Genomic DNA, 27,489 nt, shown 5'->3' with positions numbered 1-27,489 from the left:
CACGCTGCAGGGACTATGTCTCTCGACTGGCCTGGCAAACACACTAAAAGGTTTGCATCTGCTGTTGCACTGATTTTACACAAGCAATTCAATTTGCTCCTGGTTTGTAGATCAGCTTTGGGCACCCATTCCATGTTGCACATGTTTTCATACACACAAACCTTTTGAAGATCAGGCCCTCAGAGCGTCAGTCTGTGTTGTTGGGACCAACACATAGCAGTACTTTTTAAGTGAAATAAATATGGTGCCTTTTTAGCAAGAAATGGAAATCTGAAAAGTGTGGTGTGCATGTGTTATTAGTTCCCTTTTACTCTGATACTCTGATAATTAAAATCCAGTGGAACCATTTCTGAAGTCAATTAAGTAAAGAGTCCACATTTGTGTAAATTTGATTTCAGTGTAAGTGCAGCTGTCGCACAACTGTCACTCCAGCCAAATCTTTGCCACGCGAGATTGTTGTTTAGTGGTTGTACTGTATGTGTCTGATGCACAGAGTGGATCCTGGTGCTGCTGCTGTGCTGCTGACAAGCTGCCTTCACCAAGCAGCAGTTGGGTATGCAGGGAGAATAGCCATCTGCTGCATGGCTACTGTATGTGTAGAAGAGAGTGATGAAAAACTAATTTTTACTGCCAATTTATTGAGTTCATAAGAAGATGCGTCCTAAAAGCTGTGTGTCAAAACACGGTTGTATGTTCTTTTCTGTAAAGCTTTTTTTATGTTCTAGAGGATGAGCAATGGACACTGAAGTGCAGCTAATTTAGTGAAAAAAAAAACCAGAACTTTTTGCATGAAGTCCCACTTTGGTTAATTTTACAAAGCAACCATTTGGATTACTGTCGACTTGTGATGGAGAGCTGCATTCCCATGTTCTGACTCTGCATCTGTTGGCCATGCAGGAGCTCATACACGGCTGGAGATGCTGTGCAGTGGCATGTGAAGGACGGTTGACTTTTAGAAGCAGTGATAAGGTTTGAACATTGCACTGGATCTGCTGGTACAATTAATTACACACGGAAACACATGTACAGATGTGTCCTACAGATGAGCATCTAAAATTTGCTAGAGCCTGAAAAGGCAGTGTTGCAGCACTGCTGAGCAGCATCAGCTGGACATTTATTGACCTCTCAGCTAACACATGACATGTTCTCATCACAGATGAGGTTTATCTTTACTTATTTTTTCTGTTTTACCTTATTTAGGATGTAACATATTTCTGTCAAGTCGATGATGCAGGTTTTTTTCTTTTCAAAAGTAAAACTGAACAATTTGGCATTAGCACATACCATTTGTCAACCTGAAGAATTTTAGGGATAACATCAAGTAAAAAAAAAAATATTGTTTTTATTAGAATCCCATTGAATTTGGTGTCACAAACATGCCTCAGAAATGTTTACAGCAAAAGAACAAAAATCATATTACAATTACCAGACAAATTTAAAAAATGTGTTAATCAAGGAATTGTCAAGAATTGTGCTGAAGACCAATATTGAATTTTATTATTAATGAAGTGGACAAGCAGTCCATTCATTGGTATGTGCTATTAACTAGCACATTAGCACATTAACTCTTTAGCCCATTTTCTTGCGTCAAAAATCCCCTCATTTTCTGCAGTGGATTCACAGAGCAAATTGCTCTAATTAAATGGTGACACAAATGGCCATCAAGACCTTCAGGTTTTTGCATTAGGTTTCGGTTGTCCTCATTTCACAATCTAAACATGAGTTTTTCCCACAAACAACAGGCTCTGAAGTTACAAATAGAGAAGATGTTTCCAAACAACAATCTTCAGTTTCTGACTAAATTAGGATATTCTTTAAATTTGCAATAATAAGAATGAAGTTCTTGTATTTGTTTATGTTCTAATTCTAAATTATTTTGCACTTGACAAATGAAGACGGTTTCTTGATTGTCCCCTGTTGACAAGGCTACTTGTTGTACCTTATGACAATGGGTGCAGATTAAAATCCTAAAACCATTGTCTAAGGCAGGCTGTCCTCGATGAACTAGAGCCCGATGTGGACAAAATGTGTTTATTTGAGACACCGTAAAGCACCGTCCATGAGAATACCTTTTTTTCTGAAAAAAAAAAACAACAACCTTTGGGCAGTTTTTACAACTGAATTGAATAAAGGAGTGATATTCAAAATTACCAGACATACATCCCCGGAATAGAGGGTAACTAACATCTTCTTTGACACCCTCTTTTTGTAGAGGCAGAAGGCTGCTTTTCTGCTGTTTCCTCTTCTGCATTAAAATTATCCCTAGTTTACAGTCGACAGTAAATATTTCACACAATCTGTCCATTATAAACAGTGTTAGTTTTGTTGAATCTGCCACTTGGGGTGCAATTTGCAGAAATATACATACAAATGCGAAGCATCTCCAAATGCAAGCATAGTCCCTTATTTCATTTTCAGCAAGAGCAGTTTTAGGAGTGGATCTTCTGTTGTGTGATCATTAAAGATGAATGCAAAATGTGTCCTCCATGTAATCATATTTCTTTGTGAAGATTACTTTTTGTTACAATAGAAACTGCATCACTAATGCAATAAAAATGAATAATTTGCAGAATAAAGAAATAAATCCAATGAAGCTCCTGTCTTCTCTGAGCCTAATTTAAAATAGATGCTTGTGGTAATCTTTGGTCCGTCCCCTAACAAAGGACAGCATAATTTTATCAGTGTACAATTCAGAGGACAACAGCCATGTCAGAGATCAGGAACATGCTCTCCAGGCTCTGTAGACTTTTACCTACTAATAACTAAGTTTAGTTTAATTCAGAACTAAACGGTTTTACTTAAACAGTTTTTTGACTTTCACTAATGCAACGTTTAATTTTGCTCTGGTGCATAATTACTTTCCATGATTACTTCCTTCTAGATCCTTATGTTTTTCGAATGGGAATTACTTGTAGATGGAAAATGCCTTCAAAGCAACACCTCATGGCAATTACTCATTTAGTTGAACTTGTTAATTACCTGTATAATCAAATGAAGCATGGGACCTGAGTTTTGCCTTCATACATCTCTCCCCAGGTGCCTTTATGCTGCCATACTTCATCATGTTGGTGTTCTGCGGCATCCCTCTCTTTTTTCTCGAGCTATCCTTTGGTCAGTTTGCCAGCCTTGGGTGTTTGGGTGTCTGGAAGATCAGCCCTATGTTCAAAGGTAAGTGTTAACATGTGTGTACGTATTTTTGTCTAACTTTGCGAATGAACAATGCAAACAGGATTAAAGTATAGTTTTCTTGCAAAAATATTCACTCAATGTTTGACACTTGTGGGACATTTCACACCTTCATATTATCCTGTCTTTCTCATCCCCTGTTCAGGTGTTGGTTATGGCATGATGGTGGTGTCCACCTATATCGGGATCTATTACAATGTGGTCATTTGCCTTGCCTTCTACTACTTCTTCATGTCCATGACAAACCTGCTGCCCTGGACATACTGCAACAACCCCTGGAACACTCCGGACTGCAGCGGGGTGGTTGGCAGCGGTGCGCAGCTGAACGGCAGCCTGGTGAACACCACTACCAGCCTAGTAGCAGGGGTGATGGAGGTGGTCAACCGCACCAAGAGGACCAGCCCCAGTGAGGAGTACTGGAAGTAAGTTCAAGAGGGATTTTCAACTTGACATTCTTCTTGTCTATCCAAATAAAATGGTGGAAAGCCTTGCTAAGCAAAGCACAGTTTGTAGGCTTACGGCAAATAGGCATGACATGATTTCTTGTTGACTTAGCAGCAGTTGTCTATGTGCATCGCTACAGTAAAATATATTTGACAAGTAACTTCTAGTGACTGAGTCTCACAAGAAAATCATAGTTGACACAAGTCGAAATTGACTCACACCTGGTAGATAACTTTGCATCAACATGTCTTGTGTTTGCAGGCAGCTCTGAAATATTTTAACATGATGTGACTAAAAATGCAACAGCGTTTGAACATTGTGGTACTGCATTAGCAGAAGTGGCATACAGTGCCTCTCAAAAGTATTCCATATTTTTTCAGGCTGCAGTCACAAATTATGTGATATACCAACACAAAGTAGTGCCAAATTGTGAAGTGGAAGGAAAATCATACAGGATAGAAATTTGTTACTAATAAAATAAATGTTAGTCAAATCATGAAGACCAAGGAACACAGCAGACAGGTCAAGGATGGGTTTAGACATGTCATTGAGCACTGTTCAATCTATCATCTGGAAACAAAAAGATCACCCAATCTACCAAGACATGGCCTTCCACCCAAACTGACAGGCCAGGTGTAGAGAGCATTAACCAGAGAGGCAGCCAAGAGGCTCATGTAATGGTTGAGGACTTGTCACTGGCAAAACTATTAGTTGGCCTTTATGGAAGAGAGACAAGAAGAAGGATATTGTTAAGTAAAGAAAATTATCAGAGAAGCAGCCCCGAGGTCTGTGGTAACTCGGAAAGAGCTGCAGAAGACACTGCACATCATCCTGAATACACTAACATGGTTGTGGCAGCTGTGGGCATACTTATGTTCAATAGGAACAAGAAAGCTGGTCACAAGTGAGGGGAAAATGGTTAGAGCTAAATACAGGGCAATACATAAAGAAAACCTGTTAAAGAGCTGCAAAACACTTGATACTAGATTGGAACCTTCCAGCTGGATGATGACCTTAAGCCTACAGCCAAAGCTACAATGAAGTAACATGTTCATGTGCTAGAATGCCCTAGTCAAAGTCCATTTCTAATTTCAAGCAAGAATCTGTAGTAAGACCTGAAAATCGATGCTTAGATCCTTTTTATCTAATATGGCTTACTTAAGCTGTTTTGCGAAGAAGAGTAGGGAAGAATTTCAGTCCCTAGATGAGCAAGAGAGATACCCCCAAAATACTTAAATATTCAGCCAGGCAATAAAACAATTACAATACTCTGTTGAGGAACAGAAAATGTCAATAACAATAAAATTAATAAAACACATTGACGTTTGTGGTTGTTACATGACATTTGAAAAAGTATGGATATGGATCGGTATGGATAGTTTTGTGAGGCACTATAGATCAGCTAATTTTAAAAAGTTGAAAACTTGTAGCTTCTTTTCTTATTCTATAACAGAGGAACATCAGCTTTTAACACAACAACCCATATTAGGGGAATAATAAATGAAATGTGGTGACCATTTCTGCATCATCTGCAGAAATACTTTGATGATTCTGCAGTCGTGGGGTGGATCAGAGATGGACAAGAAGCTGAGTACAGGGAGCTGGTGGACCGCTTTGTGGCATGGTGTGGAAACAATCATCTCATCTAGAACATGAATAAAACAAAGGAGATGACTGTAGATTTTAAGAAGCCGTCTATAAGAAGGAACAGAGCAGACTGTACTTCTTGAGCAAGCTTAGGACCTTCAGTGTTTGCAGCAAGATGCTGCATATCTTCTATAAAAAGCTCAACAAGCTAATAAAGAAGGCTGGCTCTGTTCTGGGGACTCCTCTCGAGCCTCTGGAGATTATTGTGCTAAGAAAGATTTTTCATAAAATGAAGAACAGGAGAATCCTGAGCATTCTCTTCATGAGACTGTTGTGCTACAACAGTGTCTTCAATCAGAGGCTTCTTCAGATCTGCTGTAAGACGGAGCGCTACAGGAGATCCTTCCTGCCCACAGACATCAGCATCTACAACGGCTCTTTGAAGGAACCTGTATGATATGAGCTACAACAACGTTTAATTTCCCTTTGGGATGAATAAAGTATTTTTAAATTTAATTTAATTGAATTTCAAAATTTCTGTTTCTTAACTCTGTCTTTCAGGCACTACGTATTGAACATCTCCGATGATATTGGAAACTTCGGAGAGGTCCGCCTCCCTATCCTAGGCTGCCTGGCTGTATCCTGGTTCGTGGTGTTCCTCTGTCTCATCAGGGGGGTGAAGTCTTCAGGAAAGGTCAGGTTGCGCATACAAAAATACAGTGTTTTGCATATTTACAGTTGAAGTACTTTAGGCTTTCCTGAGACTGATTTCAGCAGCTTTCCATGATTACTATGTGTGTCCAGGTGGTGTACTTCACAGCCACATTCCCTTATGTGGTTTTGACCATATTGTTTGTCCGTGGCATAACATTGGATGGAGCTATAAATGGCATCAAGTACTACTTGACTCCACAGTGGGAGAAGGTCCTCAATGCAAAGGTACATGCAAATCTAACCTGGCAAACAAATGTTAAAACAGGAAAGTTTTTTCTTGACATTCCCTTTCTTTCTTTCTGTGTGGTTTTCTTCCTGTAGGTGTGGGGAGATGCTGCCTCACAGATCTTCTACTCCTTGGGCTGTGCCTGGGGTGGTCTCATCACTATGGCTTCTTATAACAAGTTCCACAACAACTGTTTCAGGTTAGTCTTAAAAACTGATGAAAGACATGGAAAAACTCATTTAAAGGAGTTGTGCACCACTTAAAAAAATAAATCCACTGTACTTTACTTACAAGGTTTTTGCCAGAATAATATTAGCTTAGCTAAAAAAAGGTACAAGCAGACTGTAAAAAAAAACTGCAGCTGGTAGGAAGATGTTTACTGCTTGTAATAAGTGATGTAATGATCAGAATTTTGTGGCCAATTTCCAATCTCAGCTTTTTGTAAAACTTTAACCTTTTAATATTCTAGTAAATGTTAGCAAATTCTGATTTTGCTTTAAGAACTATACGAAGATAAATATAAACAGCATTAAAAAAATCGAGATGTCATGCCATTAGTGGACATGAATTGTTTATATTAAGAGCAGCGATGGCATCATAGTGTGTATTAGAGAGCAGCCACTGTAATACAGAGTTTTCCTAAAATAGGAAAACAAATTATTACAGGGTTTACATCTAGTAGATGGTTAGCATGGTTCACATCACTAAAACATCAGTTTCCAAATGTATGACCTAAAGTAAATGTCCCACAAATCTCAGAGATTTCCGAAAGGTTACTAATAATTTCAAGTCCAGCATGTTACATGACAGTAGTTGAAAGCCCAAAATGATAAGAGTGAACAATTTATCTGTACTTTATTCAGCCTTACTGTTAGCTGTTTTAAGTATTGCTCTCTATTGCTGCCTGAATGAAATGCAGAAAAGCAGCTAAACTCCATAAAAGGGTTCTATCTAATCAGCAACAGGGCACCGGTAAAAACTTAGAATTTCTGCTCACAGAATGGATCTAGGCGACTGTGGCTCAGTAGGAAGAGTAGTCATCTTGCCTTCAGAAGGTTGTGGGTTTGATTCCAGCTTCCTCTTGCCATATGTCGATGTGCCCCTGGGCAAGGCACTTAACCTCAAGTTGCCTACCGATCTGCGTATCGGTGTATGAATGTGTGAGCGTTAGTGAGTGCGATTGGGTGAATGTGGTTCTAGTATAAAGCGCTTTGAGTGGCCTGTATGACTGGAAAAGCGCTATATAAGTTCAGTCCATTTACCATTTATCTACAGACTTGTAAACACTCCCCATTTAGGGTTTTGGTATAGTATAGTATTGACAAAGGCAGGGGATGACACATATGATTGGTGGCAATGTGCATCTCTCCTTGTTATGTACGGTTTTTTAGCTCAGAATGTCTGAATAAAATGTGACAGGTTTAGGTGTACAGGTTGGGGGAATAGCAACAAGGGCACTGTTTTCAAATCCTAAATCTAGTAAGCTGAAATTGGGGATTTTTGAAAAGTTATGTCTGTTCTTCTGATTTATCAACACTTGATGTGCCATTTTTTATTACAGTCTTACTACTGTGATCTAAAAGAAAGAAAATTACTGGTTTAAATGTTAAACTTTGTATGGTCTTCTCTTGCATGCATGGTTAACTTTGCTCCGACTTCATTGAACATTGCAAAACCTTTCTCAGTGGCTTCTGTAAATTACCATTAAATGTGTGCATACATGCTGGTTTGCATCTGTCATGGACTGATGGACTGTCTAAAGTGTCATTTAGCAATACAAAATATTTAACATGAAAGTTGAATAGAAATGGACACCACACTTTTCGGATTTTTATTGGCTTAAAAATGTTACTTTGGTGTATCACATAAAAATCCTAATAAAACACTGAAGTTTCTGGATATGAGAAAATGTGAAAGGGTTTAAGGTGTGTACATATTTTAGCTAAGAAGCCAGGGAAAAATATTGATGTAAAAGGTCAGAGGATTCTGAAACCAGTCAGTACTCTGTCCAAAAGAAAGTTAGAAAAGATTTAAAACAGTTTAACAGAACAAGGTACAAAGATAAAGCTTTTTTGACCTGTGTTTGCAAGTGCTTGGTCAACAAGGGAGACAACGAACAGCCTTGGAGAAGGTTTAAACGTAGGAAGTGGCTGATAAAAGGAAAATGTATTGCCCAAGATTGTCCCCACATGTTGACAGTGACGGTGCTAGGGCGGTTCCAGAGGGCAAAGAGGGAGGTTAAAGATATAGTTTGTTCCCCGACTAGGAGCTTGAGATTACACTATCTGTCCAGGCAGCTGCACGGAGGTGCCAACAAGCCAGCATTCTGCAGCTCAGTCCCTGCAGACACACATTCTGCTCTCCTGTAACACCACCAGTCGGTGCACAGACAGAAGTGCAGAATATAGGAGAGAGTACAAGTCTCAGTGGTGAGAAACAAACAAGCATGTATGTTATCAAAGACATCCGCCTCAATAACCCTAACAAGACTCTAAAGGAAGAAAGCACAATTCCCTTGTTTGAACTAATAAAATGTTTGAGAAAATGCGGCACAGGAAATAGATGAAAAGCAGATATATTTTAAAGCTGGAGTTTGTCAGCTGTCACCAGTACAGTAGTGGTGTCTATCCTGACTCCTGACTGGTTTTAGCTTGCTATAATGATAATCTTTACGCATAATTAACTCAGCTCTTATATGCCGAGGCTCACAAAAATATCAGGTCTGAAAAGGTTAGGATCAATAACTACCAGGCCAGATTTTTCCTAATTCTTTCAAGAGATGTACAAATCAGGCTTTTAATAACCGATACCGATCTCTGGTGTTTTTTAAGATCAGACCTGCCGATTTAATTTTGACAAATATAAATATGGTACAAACTCTTCATTTGATTTTTATTCAGATCAAAAAGTGCACCAAGGAACATGCTATTAGTTGATTTGTTTTTGGGCCAAAAATGCTAGACGTTGTTTGATTTTATGTATTTAATTAATAGGAAAAGAATTCAGATTTTTCAGTATTTAACCCTCCAATCAGTGAATAAAACTAATCAAAGGGAAAATTAGAGGATTTAGAGCTTCTCAAATTTTTTCAAGTGTTTTACAACAGAACAAAAGCTTTGACAAAATGAATGAATGATCAAACAAACAAGTGCTTACAGAATTCTAAACAAGTGTTTCCCTGATGCATCCTTTGTGTTTAGCGTGTACAATGGAACTGGTAATGTTGTCATTATTATTTTAAGAACAAATGTATTCTATAGCTTTGCAGCAGTTTACCAAAGGCCCTCTGTCTTTCCCTTTCATTCCCCTGTACAGAGACAGCATCATCATCAGCATAACCAACTGTGCCACCAGTGTGTATGCCGGCTTTGTCATTTTCTCCATCCTGGGCTTTATGGCGCACAACCTGAACGTTCCTGTGTCTGAAGTGGCTGACCACGGCCCTGGACTGGCCTTTGTGGCCTACCCTGAAGCGCTCACCTTGCTGCCAATCTCACCTCTGTGGTCACTGCTGTTCTTCTTCATGCTCATCCTTCTGGGGCTAGGAACTCAGGTGAGAGCAGGATACTGTGGTGGTTAATAAAAACAAAGACAGCAGTGCATATGGTAAGGTTATTTTATTGACATATTATCAACCTTAAACAATTACTTCTGAAAGGTTACTATGGAGCTGAGGGCAACATTGTTAAACTAGTATATTAGTTAAAGTTATTTTAAATAGTAAATGGCCTGCACCTTTATAGCTCTTTATTCGGGTGAAGTTTCTTGCCCAAGGAAACAACGTCTGAGACGGATGGAGCGGGGATTCGAACTGGCCACCCACCAGTTACAGGACAACCGGTGGATATTTGCCTTCCAACATTTACATAACATGTTAGGCAAGATAAACCCAGGTTTATCTTGCCACCACACAGTGATTATTTTAAGGCTTTTATACGTGTTTACCAGGGGTGCCTATAATTGCAGATAGTGCTGTAGAGAATATATCTTCTCTATTGATTGTCTATTAATAGTAGGTTCTGATTATGACTACACATATTGGTGACCTCCAGTTTTCCTTTAATGGTAAAGGTATACAAAAGCTGTGAAATACATGATAGAGTTAGGCCACACTCAAGATTTGTGATTCCCTTTTTTTCTATTTTTGTGGCTCTTTGACCCCTGAGGTAGGATTCTTTATTGTTATTTTCGTTTCCTGCTGAGTGTAGTTCTTAGTTCATATGGATTTCAATTCAGTTTCCAGTTCAGTTCAGTTTCTTTGATTAGTAGAAGTTGGGGTTGAAAAAGATATTTTTCAGTTTTGTACATTTGTAGTAGTAGGAATCATTCTGTAGTTGTACAACTAGTTGTGTCAAATCTTTAACTTCTTTCCTGATTGTTTTGCTAAAAAAAGCTGCAGCATTGTTTCTATGATTTAAATGAAAACAGTCCCACAAAATGATGCTCCGACCACCTTGTTCGTTCTGTGATTCTTATCATATTAATAAGACATAATTCTTTAATCCGATTTATATTTTTATTATTATTTTTATAATTATTTTATAAGAATAATGTTAAATGTAATCTTTAAGTTATACTTCTCATAATTATAATATTCTGAACAGAAATTTTGAATATATACACATTTTAACTAAAAATGATTTCAAATCAAGTTTTTCTTCTCACTAAACGTAATTTTTCTTGTGTGTTTTTTAAAACATTTAGTGTTTACCAATATTTTTTTTTTCTCTATTTTCAAACTCATATATTTAACAATAATATTCTGCCACCGATATTTCAAAGTTTGAATGACATTATTTTTCTCGCCAGGCGTAGAAAATGTCAGTGTATGAGGACTGTCCATAAGCAGTCGAGGATCCCTTTGATCTGCTCTAATTATGTTAGGGATGAATTAAGCAACAGCTTTTTCAGTCTAATTTTGAATTTAATCACCAAACCTTGTTCTTGCCTGTTTTCTTATAGTTCTGCCTGCTGGAGACGTTGGTTACGGCCATTGTGGATGAGATTGGCACAGACTGGATTATCAGAAACAAGACCGTAGTCACATTCTCAGTGGCCATAGCTGGTTTCCTGCTGGGCATTCCACTGACCACACATGTAAGTCATGCAGCCATGTGTTCATATGCAGTCTGTTTGCTCGTGTTTGGAACACATTTTAGGGAAGTCTTGTTTTTTTTCCTTGCAGGCAGGAATCTATTGGCTGTTGCTAATGGACAACTATGCTGCCAGTTTCTCTCTGGTCATCATCTCCTGCATCATGTGTATCTGCATCATGTATATTTATGGTATGTGGGGAGAGTACTGTCTATAAACATATCTAACAGAATATAGAGCCTATTATTGTTTGTTTTGATGCAAAAAATTGAGCTCTATTGCATGTTTGCTATACCCACATTTAAACAAAAAGAAAATGTTGTTTACCACGTACTGGCTAAAAAGCACAAGGTTTTGTTTACACTGTCTACGTCAATGCACCTACAGGGATATATTAAGCTAATTGTTGCTCCTCAAGCCGGACACATTTTAGAACAGCTGGAAACTTACAACACATCATTGTCCTGGTATTATATTAAAGTTAAAAAGGATGCAGCCGATTATGTATATAAAGCCGAACTATTAAATTTTTTTATGTTTTCATTTTTCTAGTCTGTTCATCTTCTAAATTAAAGTAGTAAAAGCAGAAAAGATTAAATTTATTGAGTGTTAAAAAGGTTTACTAAAACAATAGGACTTCAAATGAACATTGTGTTATATTAGGGATTTATTACAATACACAGAATATCTGACAATATCTTAACATCCACTGGTATTCAATGTCCTATTGTTACATACATATGAAAATGGCACAAAATCAATTCTGAATGCTCGTTAATTCATACCGATACACTACACACTGGCAAAGAGACTGTGTGGCTGAGGGGTGCTGTGAGTAAGTGATGCATTAGAAGGCAATGAGAGAACTAAACTTCCAGTCAGTTGTATGCAGATAGAAAAAAAAACCTCTATGAAAAACAAAAATCTGTGTTCTTTACTTAGTAATTTAAGATGCCCCACAAAGAGCAACAATCAGTATGTTAGGCATATTTAACTCATTGATTAACCCACCCTTTAAAAAAATATTAGCTTTGAACATCTCATGGAGACCTGTTCCATACACTAGCCGAAAATGGAAAAAAATATGGCACAACTGCAAACCTACCAAGACTTGGCCGTCCACTTAAACTGACAGGCCGGGCAAAGAGAGCCGCAATTATGAAGCAGCTTAGAGACCCATGGTAACTCTGGAGGAGCTGCAGAGATCCAAAGCTCAGCTGGGGGGAATCAGTCCATAATTATCAGTCATGCACTTCACAAATCTGATATTTATGGAAGAGTGAAAAGAAAGCAATGGTTGAAAGATAATTACATGAACTCTTGTTTTCAGTTTGCTCCCAGCCATGTAAGGGAAACAACACACAAATTAAAGAAGCTGCTCTGGTCAGATGAGACCAAATCTGAGCTTTTCGGCCTGGATGCAAAACACTATGAGTGGTGTCGCGTGATGATACATAATGGTGGCAGGATATATTGAAGAAGTGGTTTTATTGCGAGGAAGTACAAGACATAAAAATACTTCTACAAAACACTATATACTAATAAGATAAGAGCCACTGTGCAGCCATGTTCTAAAATACTAGGACAGAAATATGAAAGTCATCAGATACAAGCACAAATAGCAGACATCTTCTGTTCTGCTTAAAACACACAGTCAGTGAGGTCCCAAAAGTCTGACTCCTTGTTGTAATTATGTCCATTTTAATCTGACCATGAAAAATAATGTGATAGTGGGATTATTAGCACAAAAGTCCTAATAAAGTACAAGAATTCCAACTCATGAACTCATGAGACCTTTTAAATATTTCAGATTTTTTCTTGTCTTCTTGTTCCTTATCAAACTAAACCAAATTGCATGTGCTGTCTTTAATTAAAATGCCAAATGCTAGACTTTCAGGAGTTGTAGCAGCATTAAAACAATTAATCGGCTTATCAGAGCCTTGTTCGCGTAAATTAACCTGCAGTCACTGTTCAGTAGTTTTTAAAGATGACTCATCCTCCGGTTTCCAGCAGGGCATTTCCCTCTAATTAGGACTGCTATTCCAGTAAACCTGTCAGCTGAACTAAGCAGAACTGTCAGGAGAGTCATTGTTATTCTGAGCAAAGAGGGGCTTTTTCAGAGTCAAACCAAGAACACAATAAAGGTTTTAAACGCTTTGAGGAATGTAGATCAGTTACATTCAGAGTATCAACTGGCAGATAAAAAGTGACCATGCCATTAGTAAAAGAAGATCAATCCATAAAGCCTTTTTCCCTGAAGAACCTAAAAGACCCAAACAAATAGATATATAGATATGGTTATGGTAAAAAAAAGAAAAAAAAGAAATGATGATATAAACAAAGCCAGTCTTTGTAATTTGGAACTAAAATTAATTCAAACTAAATAGACTTACCTTCTTGGATGAAAATGTTTCCTCTTGCAGGTCACAGGAACTATTTCAAGGATGTTGAGATGATGCTGGGTTTCCCTCCTCCTCTCTTCTTCAAAGTCTGCTGGAGATTCATCTCACCTGTCATTATCTCTGTATGTTAACACACACACATAAACACATAAACCAGAAACTCTGTGGTTCAACAGTGTAGATGTTTTAGAGGAAATGTTTCCTGACTTGTTGACCAGTTTTAAGGGACCTGACCTACATTTCAGCAGCCATTAGAGCTAATCTCCTTGCTCACAGCTTTTCTTTGCAGTATAAATAGCTGAAAGCTAATCTTTTGGGCTGTGAAATGAACGCATGGAGCTATTGTCAATAGTATTTCCCAAACAGCCAAATTAGTCCTTTCATGCCTACCCTGTCAACTGAGAAATTTATTGTTGCGGATTACTGGTCACATCTTGGGTACTTTTGTTCTGTTTTGCATTTCACTACACAACAGGGTGCCTGAACTACAAATTCCATGTTAAAACTGCAGCTGAACTCAGTGCTGTTAGACACAGCCCAGATTTTAACCATCTGGATGAAGTGCTTTCTTTGTCTTTATGTGTCTTTGTGTTATATATTTTATTTTAAAACAGCATTATCAGAAATATTGGGGACCTTTTAAGCTGTTCCTTAAAATCGTCGTTACTAAGATTTGATTTGCAGAGTCTTCATTGACTAAGTTTACGACATTTAGGAATTCTAGACTCGAGAACAACAGAGAAATCGGCTAATTGATTTTTTTTATCTTAACTGACTGGTGACCAGGCGGTCGAAAAACTTAAAACTCAGATTTACTTTCCAATCTAATCAGTCAATTAACCATAAATAGGAACTACCTGGTCGCGCTCTCAACAACACCCTTCGGTGTGGAAGTTGTTACTACAGGAAGGATATTTAAAGTTAACTACAGTATTTTTAGCATCAGTTTATTCAGAAAATCTGAGAAATAGTTGTAAAAAGCTATTTAAAAATAAACCATATTTTCTAAAACATGTAACCTGTCTACAGGCAGATGAAAAGGGTTTTTATTCATATTTATTTTCAATAAAACCTTGTTTTAAAGTAACATCTCTCACAAATGGAGTGATGTCTCCTCCGCGTCCATTATTAATAATTAATGACCACTTGTAAGAGAAAGGATAGAATGCTGTTCTTTAAGTAGCTCATTCAAAATTTTCTGAAAGCAATAATGTAACAAGATAAAAGAACAGTGCAGATGTTTAACTTTTTTTTGCTATTCTTCCTGTTGAATGCTGTTATAAATTATATATATTAGGATTAGAAGTGACATGTGTGTTTGAAAACAGTGGCTGTAAAACAGGATGTTACTATTTTTAAATGAGACAAAATGATTACAATTTATTGCTGGTCAGTGACTAGTGGATTCTAATTGCAAATGAAAACTCAGACTAACGACTTCGTTAATTGATTGTTTTTAAGCATATTTTATTATCTGCAGTTTTAGTCACATTCTTGTAAATATGCTGTAAATGTTAAGATAATGGGGTACTATGATAAGATTTTACATGTGTTAAAACCTTTTTTCTCTTTCTGTGTGCCTGCAGTTCATCCTGATATTCACAGTGATTCAGTACAAGCCCATTACTTACAATGACTATGTGTATCCCGGCTGGTCCCTGGCTATTGGCTTTGCCATGGCTCTGTCCTCTGTGATTTGCATACCAATTTATGCTCTGTACAAGATTTCCAGGTCCCCGGGGACCACCTTTAGAGAGGTACAGTATGGACAAGACAAGGTCCCTCCACATATATCTGCTCTGAAAGAAACCTTTGCTTGAACACAAATAACTAGAAAAGGCCAAACTAATTTTCTAAAGAATATAAGTTGGTTAAAATCACCCAGGTACTGTTTTCTCCAGCTGTGTGGTTAGTGATGCTGCCTCAAACTGAAAGTTAGTGTTTTAAAATGACATTATAATTTGTAAAGTAATAGGAAGCAGACACACGCAATCTCAATAAAAAATACACTACCCAATTATTTTTGTCACTGCCTTTGTTCAGTTTTAAATGAGCCATTTGTGTGTTTATGCAAGATTAAACTCTGCAGAAAGTGCGATGCCTTGAAGCTGCAGAGGTTTTTCAATCCAAAACAGAGGTTTACATTTGGTGTCTGTTTTTTTAAAGTAAGATGAGAAATGCTCAACAAAAACTAGAAATAAACCCATCTGCAAAATTCTTTATGTCCCTCAAACTCTTTTTATGTGCTATACCAACACAAAGTAACACAGTGTGATGTGGAAGGAATGAGTGTCAGATTTTTTACAAATGAATTTTGAAATATGTTTTGCATTTCTATTCAACCCCACCGATTCATTATTAGAATGGCACATCTAGAGACTGAAAGTGTTGCCCATTCTTCTTTGTAAAATAGCTTAAGTTTAGTCAGATTAGATGGAGAGCAGCATATTTCAAGTCTTGCCTCAAATTGTCAACTAGATTTAGGTCTAGACTTTGAATCCTAAAACATGAAAATGTTTTGATCTAAACTTTTGCATTGTAGTTCTGGCCTGTTGGTTTAAGGTTGTTGCTCTGCTGTATGATGAATCCAGTCATCCACTCTGAACAGCTGCCTTGTAACTGCGGTAGAAAAGCACCTTCACATCATCATGCTGTGGTGATGCTCAGGCAGGAATAGTGTGTGCAATACACCGTCCATCTTGATGAATTGGACAGTGCTCTGCGAGATGTCGAAGACTTGGGATATTGTTTTACAACCTAAACCCGCTTTAGTCTTCTCCACAACCTTCTCTCTGATCTACCTGCTGTGTTCCTTAATCTTCATGCTACTGTTTGTTCTCTAATGTGCTCTGACAAACCTCTGAGGCCATACAAAACAGCTGTGGTTGAATTTAGATTAAATTAAACACAGGTTAACTATTTACAGATCAGGTAATTGGATGACAGTTCGTTCCACTGGAGTTATTTAGCGGCATCAGAATAAAATGAGATGAATACAAAGGCCGACTTGTCAGGGTTTCTTTGTTAAGAATTTAGAAAATCATCTCTATGATTTTCCTTCCTGATCACAATTATAGCCTACTTTATGTTGGCCTATCTCATATCAAAAAACAATAAATTACAGTTTGTGGTTGCAACATGATGTTGCAAGACTCTAGATTTTAGTCAGTTCAGACTGCCTCATAACAGTGAGATCTTAAGGAGGACCCGCTAACTTTGATTACAGTGTTTTAGTTTTAATTCAGCCTAAGGAATGGTTAAGTATGTAAGTTGTTTATAAAATATATGGATATTACAGCATCACTGGGTTTCATAACCTTAAAGTCAAAAACACATTGAAGTGTGCAGTACCTAAGTTTAGAGAAAAATAGTAGCAAAATGTAAGGGAAAATAAAACAAAAGATTGATGTGAATTGGAGATAAAAAGTTTGGTGACAAATACAAATATTAAAAACATTTTTTTCTGATTTGGACTCAGGAAAATCAGCCTTAATGTTTTAATAGATAATTTTCCTTTCCCTTTGATGAATACTTCTTTTTATATTCTTCTAATTCTGAGATTTTGATTTCTATTTATTTAATTGGTGCCCAAAGTTTCTTCTCCACATGATTTGTCCCTCTCCACCTTTTCTTCTCAGCGGTTGAAGCATGCATGCCAACCACATCCAAAGTGGGGCCCTGCCCTGGCCGAGCACAGAACAGGCCGCTACGCCCCAATGGGTTCTGCTGACACCGTAGAGGCCCGACCCATCAAGGAGAAGGAGGAGCTAAGAGAAGAGCACAATGAGGAGGAGAAAGCAAAGGAGACAGAGAAGAAGGATGAGATCAGCCTCACCATCCAGGGAAGCAATGGCTCCACCAACACACACAACAACCCCAACCCCAGCGCATAGATGCCAGCCCTCTCTGTCAGCGCTACTGGGCACGGCCTCTGCGGCCCGCTGTCTCCTCCTTCTCTTCCTCCCTTTTCCTCACTTCTCCTCCATCCTCACCTTACTTTCCCACAGTCCTCTGTGGGGGAGATCCCATTTGCTGGAGACCTTTACATATTGTAAGGGCTTATTATATCTATCCTAACATCTTCTATCTGTCTGCGTGTTATCTCTAGATAAACGAAGAAGAAAAAAATGAAAGGATAAAATAAATTGGGTCAACATCCAAAAGATCTGCGTGTATGTTAGTGTGTAAATGTGTGTATATGTGTGTGGGGGTGAGCTGTTAATTTGTTCCGCATAATTTAAAAATGCAGTTTGTTTTTTCCTTTCATTTCTTTTTTTTTATATAAAACGTGTAAATCTCATCCTCATCAGCAGTTAGGTACAGTAGATTGTGAAACTGCATGTGCTTGTTTTGTGCATGCAGTCACAAAGAGACGCAACACTGTTCTCCTGTATTCAGTTCACTAGGTTCGTTTGGGATGGATGACTTCGTAGTGGCAGCAGTCGGACAGCTGGAGACCTGTTGTGGTGCTGTAGCGTAGAGGGGGACGGCAAACCGTGTCAGCACTGGCCACCTGATACGGAAAAATGGAAATAGGCTTCGTTCTGCAGCCAGAAAAGGAGGCGGATAAACTGAATCATGCTCATAGATATGAAGGATCAAACCTGCTTTACTCAAAAATAAGGACATATTAAATAAATGGCTCAAAAGCATAACTAATGTGCCAACAAAATGTTATAGTATATGTGGTGGCATAAATTGTAATTTGTATTTTATTTTTAACTGTTATAATTTATCAATGTGTTATTAACCTTATTTATATTATTTCATATTTTTAATTATTCAGGTCCTTTTTTATTTAGTTCTTTTACACATTTATTTACAGTGCCATGCGAAAGTACTCGTCCCCCTTGAACTTTTCAACCTCTTGCCACATTTCAGGCTTCAAACATAAAGATATAAAATTCAAATTTTTTGTGAAGAATCAACAACAAGTGGGACACAATCGTGAAGTGAAATTAAATTTATTGGATGTATCAAACTTTTTAACAAATAAAAAACTAAAAAGTGGGGTGTGCAATATTATTCGGCCCCTCTGTGTTAATACTTTGTAGCGCCACCCTTTGCTGCAATTACAGCTGCAAGTCGCTTGGGGTATGTCTCTATATCAGTTTTGCACATCGAGAAACTGAAATTCTTGCCCATTCTTCCTTGCAAAACAGCTCGAGCTCAGTGAGGTTGGATGGAGAGTGTTCATGAACAGCAGTCTTCAGCTCTTTCCACAGATTCTCGATTGGATTCAGGTCTGGACTTTGACTTGGCCATTCCAACACCTGGATACGTTTATTTGTGAACCATTCCATTGCAGATTTGGCTTTATGTTTTGGATCATTGTCTTGTTGGAAGATAAATCTCTGTCCCAGTCTCAGGTCTCTTGCAGACTCCAACAGGTTGTCTTCCAGAAAGGTCCTGTATTTGGACCCATCCATCTTCCCATCAATTTTGACCATCTTCCCTGTCCCTGCTGACGAAAAGCAGGCCCAAACCATGATGCTACCACCACCATGTTTGACAGTGGGGATGGTGTCTTCAGTGTGATGAGCTGTGTTGCTTTTACGCCAAACATATCACTTTGCATTGTGGCCAAACAGTTTGATTTTGGTTTCATCTGACCAGAGCACCTTCTTCCACATGTTTGGTGTGTCTCCCAGGTGGCTTGTGGCAAACTTTAAACGAGACTTTTTATAGACATCTTTGAGAAATGGCTTTCTTCTTGCCACTCTTCCATAAAGGCCAGATTTGTGCAGTGTACGACTGATTGTTGTCCTATGGACAGACTCTCCCACCTCAGCTGTAGATCTCTGCAGTTCATCCAGAGTGATTATGGGCCTCTAGGCTGCATCTCTGATCAGTCTTCTCCTTGTTGTAGATGAAAGTTTAGAGGGACGGCCGGGTCTTTGTAGATTTGCAGTGGTCTGATACTCCTTCCATTTCAATATAATTGCTTGCACAGTGCTCCTTGGGATGTTTAAAGCTTGGGAAATCTTTTTGTATCCAAATCCAGCTTTAAACTTCTCCACATCAGTATCTCGGACCTGCCTGGTGTATTTCTTGGTCTTCATGATGCTCTCAGCACTTTGAACAGAACCCTGAGACTATCACAGAGCAGGTGCTTTTAGACTTGATTACACACAAGTTGACTCTATTCATCATCATCAGTCATTTGGGACAACATTGGATCATTCAGAGATCCTCACTGAACATCTGGAGTGAGTTTGCTGCACTGAAAGTAAAGGGGCCAAATAATATTGCACTTTCAGTTTTTTATTTGTTAAACAGGTTTGACACATCCAATAAATTTCATTTCACTTCACGATTGTGTCCCACTTGTTGTTTATTCTTCACAAAAAATTTGAATTTTATATCTTTATGTTTGAAGCCAAGGGCTGCACGGTGGCGCAGTTGGTAGCACTGTTGCCTTGCAGCAAGAAGGTCCTGGGTTTGATTCCCGGCTGGGGGTCTTTCTGCATGGAGTTTGCATGTTCTCCCCGTGCATGCGTGGGTTCTCACCGGGTACTCCGGCTTCCTCCCACAGTCCAAAGACATGCCTGTTCGGTTAATTGGTCTCTATAAATTGCCCTTAGGTGTATGAATGAGTGTGTGCATGGTTGTTTGTGTGTGTTGCCCTGTGATGGACTGGTGACCTGTCCAGGGTGTACCCCGCCTCTCGCCCATAGACTGCTGGAGATAGGCACCAGCTCCCCCGCGACCCTCTATGGAATAAGTGGTAGAAAATGACTGACTGACTGTTTGAAGCCTGAAATGTGGCAAGAGGTTGAAAAGTTCAAGGGGGCTGAATACTTTTGCAAGGCACTGTACATAATTATTTATGTATTTTTGTTTTAATATGTCTTTGTTTACCTGTTACTTTTCTTCATTTTCTAATATTAATATTTTAAAACACTCTTTTTATTTATGATCACCAACTTTATTCTTTATAGATTTATGCATTATTCCTATATTTCTGTTTTGTCCTTTTCTACTTTTATTTAGTTTTTTGTTTGTTTTAAACATTTAAACCAATAGTCTTTAAAAAATATATAAATAAATAATAAAAGGAAAAAAGAAGTGTTTTAAAAAAACAAGAACAAAGAACCAAATAATAAGGAAATAAAAAAAAATCTAATCTAAAATGAACAATGTTGAAAGAAAAAGTAAAGATAGTAACACATATCAATCATTATAGTTTAAATTAAAAGCAAAAATTAAATGTTGCCATTTTTTTTATACTGTGGTGAATGCTGAAAATATCTTTACCATTTTTGCTGGATTATTTGGCACATTTATTGCTTTATAGAGCCATTTATTTATTTCTGTTTTTTATTGGCTATGGCAGGTTTGGCAGCCCACACGTAGTCTCTGAATACAGTATTTTCCACAGCACACAGTGACCTCAGACTCAGTTGATCTCAGCTTAGGACTAAGCCTCTTGTTTTCTTATGCTGCTTAGTGTTCAAATGAACCATACAAAGCAGAAATATTTAACCCAAGAATATGAATGGCACGTGTCTGATTGTCTCCGGGAATTTCTTTAGCAGTTATTTGTTTTCACTGAAGTTACTTAGATACTAACTTTGAAGAAAAACATTTATGAATTATACAGAAACTCTCTATCTTTGCATTCTCACACATGTACGCATATGAAGCTTTTTTTGTTTTTTGATTGAAGAGGTCCTATAGCCTGTTTCTCAGGGTCCAAGTGAAGGTAAACTGTTGTTCCTTGCCTGTGGATACTGTTACAGGGACTGAAACCTCCGAACTTTACTCATTGTCTGAAAACACCCACATATGCTCACAATGCAGGTGGATGCAACTCTCAGAATATATATTAAAGTGCCATCCCTTCTTCTTAAGTCTTCCAGGTGTTATTTTTGAGTGGAGTGTGTCTTGGGATTTGGCCTCCGAAGGAGAATCTGTGTATTATAGATGCTGTCTCTAATGGGTCGTAGTAGTCTGCCCCCATCTGGCATGCAACCTGAGTGACATGGGTGTCGCACATCTTTTTGTGTACGATTAAGAAACTGATGAAGTGCCAGTGGTTTACGGTCTGTGGAAGATTTAAATGTGTGATGAGACTCTTGTTTTCAAGCTCTGAGCCAAGCTGTTGGATAGACAAAAAGCAGAGAGATGCTGCTTGTTTCCAGAAGAAAACTCTGCGATGAATTCTGTAGTTTTATATGTAGCTTCAATAGTATTGTTCTCTTTGTAGATGTCGTCTTTTTACCTCTCATTGTAAAGTAACTTGGTAAATAATGATAAAGACTGCGTATGTTTATTTTGTACAAAACGTAAAAGCTATAGATTTGTGATTAACCATGTTTACCTTTCCTCTTCTGAGACTGGATGCAGGTTGGGTTGAGTTTTTTACTGGGAAATGTCTGGTTCAGTGGTGGTGTTGTGTGGTGCTACAAAGACAGAACTGACCCTTGGGAAGAGCTTAGTTAAACCCCATTCACACATCTTCATCAGAACAATGTCATTCTGTGACTCTGTATGTGGAAATTCTTTTAGTTTCATTAGCAGATTCCATTTTTATAGGTGACATTAACCACAACATTGTTTCTTCAGATTGATACACTGTGCTCAGAATGAAAACATCACTTTGTATAACTGCCATGGTCCAGTAAGCACAGAAACATGTTTTAAATTAATGTGCAGAACTGTATATCCAATATAGTACATTTCTTTGTGCATATGCTTTTACTTTCTGGTCAGAATTAGTTTTGAAGGTTGTACAGCCAGTTGGGCTTAGCTTAGCATAAAAGTAGATACTTAAATAAGGAGTAGAAATTAGTCAACAAAAAGCCTGACACCACTCTCACATATTTTTTTACAGCAACTTTATTCCTACCTAGTGAGAATTTCAGAGGCCCACTTGCTCCTTAAAGTCGGATTTAACTGAACGTTATTGATCCCCAACCAACCACAGAGTTGATATGGCTGCTGTTGATATAAGACATTATAGAATTTGTTAGTATAAACAATTTATTTCACTTCTGATATTTTCTATAAAAACATCAATAGCACACAGTACTATACAATCGATATTTGTGAATATGACCTTTTAGTACCTAAATGTGCAGAATGCAGAGACATATCTTGGTATTACCTTGTTTTGCTAATTGAAGTGGCGCCAAAACGTTTTGCAAATCCCATAAGAACAGGTTGAACTGGGACATGACCACATTCCCACATCTAATTTTCAACTCCTGTGGTCAAAAGAAAACATCAAGTTTTGCTATTTACCTTGTTTTAACTACGCATGGGCCGGTAATAAGGTATACTAGGGATTAATAAAAAGATGCTTAAAATCTCAAAAACGTTTCGTCATACCATTCCTACAATTGAAAGTTCCTTTATGAGATGCCAGAGAAACTCCCAGAGTTACTGTTTTTTTTTTTTTTTTTCAGAATGTATGAAGTCTAGAGTAACACAGAGCTGAACAGTTGTTGCAGTAGAAGTGTGGTAAGCTGTAACACTTGTCCATTGCTTACAGGAGCAAAACATTGTCTGGGAATATTTCACGTTGAGAAAACATGGACGGTTTGGGTACACTATCCATCACTTATGTAGAACTGCACCTGGTAAGTTACCATCTGTGTTAAGCAGCCATATGCCGGCTACCTATCTAAGCAGATAGCTTGTTAACTAGCAAATTTCAGCTTGTGTACTCCTGTAACTACACAGAGCAAAATGCAAAAAAGACATAATATTCTGCTCAATAGAAAATAAATAATGCTACTAATAATTAAGTGGGTCTTTATTCTATATATTGGCTTAAATTTGTATATCAAAATAATTAAATGTTATAAATAATAATAATGTTATGTTAGGAATCAATATTAACATAGAGTGTGTTTCTTAAAGGCAGTGAGAAAAAATATTATTTTATGTTTTAAATGAAAGCTATTAGATCATGGTGTAAATTTAGATTTAGTTTCTTAAATAAATAACAATAAACTGGCATTTTTAAGTCAGGGTTGTCTTATCATGAGAATTACATATCGGCCCAGGTACTACTTCTTTTTATTTGTTTAAAACAATTGCGGTGTCCCTTGTTGCTGGACTGAACCACCAGTCGAGCACATAACACATACACGAGCTAACAGTTTCGTATACAAAACAATGATATAATATGGTAATCTGTTAAAGAGGTTATGGACAGATGTTTTGCACCTGTTGTTATTCTTTATGCTAAGCTAAGCTAAGCCAGTACAAGCTTAAACTCTGTTTTTATCAGAAAGACATTAGTTATATTGATCTTCAAATAAAGATTGATAATTAAGCACATTGCCAGAAATGGTGAACCTTTCTTTAAAAGCTCTATGTAACATCTTTCCTTAGCAGGAGGACTTTTAGAAGCACTTCTTTGGACTACATTTGACATATTCGAATGGTAGTTTTTAATTTGGGAATGCAGTTGCTCCAACAGTCCACAAGATGGAGTAACGCTGACAACATTTAAATGCAAGGAGACACAACAAAAAAATCAACAATAATAAAAATCAGAGTTAAGCACAGAAAGTCAAACGAAAAGAAGCACAGCAAACATTCTGAAAGATAAGCACACACTTTGATCTAACTTTTAAACTCGCTTAAATACAGAAAAGCTTATAGAAATGTGTTCTAGCTAATCTTATAGTTTGAATAACTAACGATTTTAACACCAATCATTCCAGCCATGAGACTTAATGTATTTTTTTATAATAACTCGAAGCAACAATAGGTGCTCTATGACACCAGGAAGTATCACCATCTTTCTAAACCTCTTGTTTAGCTTTATTGAAATCTTTAGATAGGAGTTCGTTTGTTGAAAGATGAAAGAAGAATTTATTCTGCCCAGGATTTAGTGGGACAACATGTAGCTCAGACAATGTCCTCTTCGTGATTGCCTGTTTTGTATGTTCATGTAGTATTAAGTGAGCACCATGATTCCATCTCTCCATATCTCCCAACCCTTACCAACTCTGCTGGACCCTCTCTCTTCCTGCTATTGTATAGTAATGTAAAAACAATAATATAATCAGACGGTGTATGTGTTCGCTTTTACTTTAGGGCAGGTGTGTTTGTGTTTCTGAGGGTCAGAGGGGAGCAGGCTTTGATTGATTTTCATTTGTCATATTTCTGGTAGTGTAAAGTAGACGGTGTCGGGTGTATTATGTATTACATAGGTAGTACATTAGCTCTAACTGCAGAACCTGCATGTAGAGTGGGTTGTAGTGACAGTATTGATGTCCATGTACCCTTAATCCACAGGAACTAGCTCGGTGCTACTCTACTAATCATACCCAGTTATATCTTTTAGGAGATGAAGATTTTTTACTAGCAGTTCAGAAAATATCTTCATATTTTAATCACTGTTCATCTTTAATGACCCTGCTCTTTGTTTTTGAAGTTTTTTCCATTGAAGATAAAAGCCAGCTGATATTAAAAAGCATTGCCAAATAAAAAAGCTTCGGAATGAAACTTGAACTACAAAAGAATGGATCTCTGGTGCAGACACAGGCTGCAGCTACATCACAATGCTTTTGTCTTTTTTTTTTTTTTTTTGTCAGTATAACATCGTTAAGCTGTTTTACACTGTGCAGTGCCAACAGTCATAATATCAGTGTTTACCTTGGATATCGTGTGTGTCCCTAATTCTGGGCATCTGGCTGTTTCTGCCACTGTTATTGTGTAAGGAGCAGAACAGAAACACCAAAATGAATCTGTGACCAAGACTGGATCACCACTCAGAGCTCACATTCTTATTTATCTGCTTACTGTAATCAGAAAATGTTGTTTTTGTTAACATTGCAGTCATATAATCTGGGATATGTATCAGATAACCTGTTAACCTTCATTTATTTAATATGGTCCATCAAACCTGCCATAATCAGTAAATGTAGAAATAAATAGAAAGCTCAATGAGATAATTAATGTAACTACAAAACCAGTCAAACATAATAAAAAGAAGACTTTTAAACAATTACTATGCAGTGAGGAACAAACTGGCATTTGTATTTTAATTTTTAGCCACACTAATTTATCTCTATTATCTTTCTCACTATTTTTGTATTTATTTAGTTTCTTTACCTTACATTTATTCATTTAAAAACAAATTTATTTCTATATTGTTTAGTTGTTTTTTTCCCAAAACCTTTTATTTATTGTGTTTCAGTTTATTACAATCTTTTTAATAATTTTTATTTATGGGCAGTTAGTTAAAGCAAGAAAACAGAAAACAAAAGACATTGCAAAGTCTAAACGTGGAAGAAATGAAGTAGAAAATAAAAAGTGTACATTTTTACCTAAATTAAAACATAAAATTAAAAAAATTTGGAGAAAAAAAAAAAGTCAAACAATACAGAAATAAATATGTAAAAGAAATAAAAAGAAAGTGAATAAATACAAATACAATTGAAAATGAAACTATGAACAAGGGAAATTACTGATAAGTTATTACCACATCATATGCCATGATAATTAATTAGAGCTCTATTTTTCAGTATTTGTTGGCACATGAATTACTTTATATGGAGAATTAATTATTTCTGTGTTTATTTTTGATTGTGGCAGGCTTGGTCCTCCATAATTCAAAATGTTCTACTTGCATCTAAATTAAAACAGATGTGAGGACAAATATTAAGTGAGCCAGGTCTTCAGTTATAAATATGTCATTACTTACCATCACTGTGCAGAAGGGTACTGATGTTGATGAAAATAAACATGGTTAGAACCATTTTGAGCAGATATACAAAACACAAATGTAATGAAAAGGAAAACATTGCAATGTGACCCTTCTAGAATTCTATGGTTTTATGTAAATGACGGAATATTACCTCTTGAATTTCTTACTACTCTTCATACAAGCATACTCATACTGCAACACTTTAGAGAAATCAGCAGTTTCTTTTTAAGAACAACATACAAATTCACGTTTCCATTTAAAAAAAAGCACAAGAGAAGAAAATTATTTGTTTTTCAAGGATATGGCTGAGAGAAATTGTTGTATTGTATTGGTGGAGTGGAGAGGAAAAGCACACCTGACAAAAGAGAACAGAGCTCTTCTGGTACCTTCTATCATATATATCTGTCAATCTATCTATCTAACCGTGTGTATTCTTCTTGTTCTTCAACTTGTAGGGCCAAAATCCATTGAATTGTCTTAGTCCTGTCACCTGTATATCGTAAACTGTTGAATTACAAAATGGTAAATAAAATCTATTTTAAAGATCACTTCTTGTGTTTTTCAATAAACCTTGTGCTGATTTCAGTGGGGATAGAGGATATGTGAAGTCTGTTTAAAATACATTTATTATGTTTCCTTGTTAATGTTAATTTACCGTCAAATAAATTTGTCAACATTACTTTTTAATTGAGAGAACGGTGGCGCAGTTGGTAGCACTGTTGCCTTGCAGCAAGAAGGTCCTGGGTTCGATTCCCGGCCTGGGGTCTTTCTGCATGGAGTTTGCATGTTCTCCCCGTGCATGCGTGGGTTCTCACCGGGTACTCCGGCTTCCTCCCACAGTCCAAAGACATGCCTGTTAGGTTAATTGGTCACTCTAAAATTGACCTTAGGTGTGTGAACGAGTGTGTATGCATGGTTGTATGTGTGTTGCCCTGCGATGGACTGGCGACCTGTCCAGGTGTACCCTGCCTCTCGCCCATAGACTGCTGGAGATAGGCACCAGCTCCCCCGCGACCCACTATGGAATAAGTGGTAGAAAATGACTGACTGACTTTTTAATTGTTTAGTGAGTTAAAATGCTCAATAACAGAAAATATGAGAAAGGTAACCTCAGAGAGTCTTCCACAACTATTGATGCTCCTGGCCAAGATGTGTAAGAAGGTTAC

At 37.4% G+C, this 27,489-nt stretch overlaps 1 protein-coding gene across 3 annotated transcripts in view; it reads left to right on the top strand.

Annotated features, from left to right (window-relative positions):
* slc6a9 (solute carrier family 6 member 9) overlaps positions 1-18,458 on the top strand; it is a 95,623-nt gene extending 77,165 nt beyond the window's left edge. For all 3 annotated transcript variants that reach the window (XM_047367210.1, XM_047367211.1, XM_047367208.1), the window contains 11 exons: positions 3,037-3,168; positions 3,332-3,608; positions 5,779-5,911; positions 6,022-6,156; positions 6,253-6,356; positions 9,473-9,710; positions 11,120-11,254; positions 11,343-11,442; positions 13,675-13,775; positions 15,240-15,410; positions 17,292-18,458. In XM_047367210.1, the coding sequence (XP_047223166.1) occupies positions 3,037-3,168; positions 3,332-3,608; positions 5,779-5,911; positions 6,022-6,156; positions 6,253-6,356; positions 9,473-9,710; positions 11,120-11,254; positions 11,343-11,442; positions 13,675-13,775; positions 15,240-15,410; positions 17,292-17,546 (1,781 nt within the window). In that variant the 3' untranslated portion in view covers positions 17,547-18,458. The remainder of the gene's footprint in view (positions 1-3,036; positions 3,169-3,331; positions 3,609-5,778; positions 5,912-6,021; positions 6,157-6,252; positions 6,357-9,472; positions 9,711-11,119; positions 11,255-11,342; positions 11,443-13,674; positions 13,776-15,239; positions 15,411-17,291) is intronic.
* Positions 18,459-27,489: the final 9,031 nt, after the last annotated feature.

This window comes from Girardinichthys multiradiatus, chromosome 6 (genome assembly GCF_021462225.1).
Source record: "Girardinichthys multiradiatus isolate DD_20200921_A chromosome 6, DD_fGirMul_XY1, whole genome shotgun sequence".
NCBI lineage: Eukaryota > Metazoa > Chordata > Actinopteri > Cyprinodontiformes > Goodeidae > Girardinichthys > Girardinichthys multiradiatus.
This window is presented reverse-complemented; position numbering and strand designations above follow the sequence as displayed.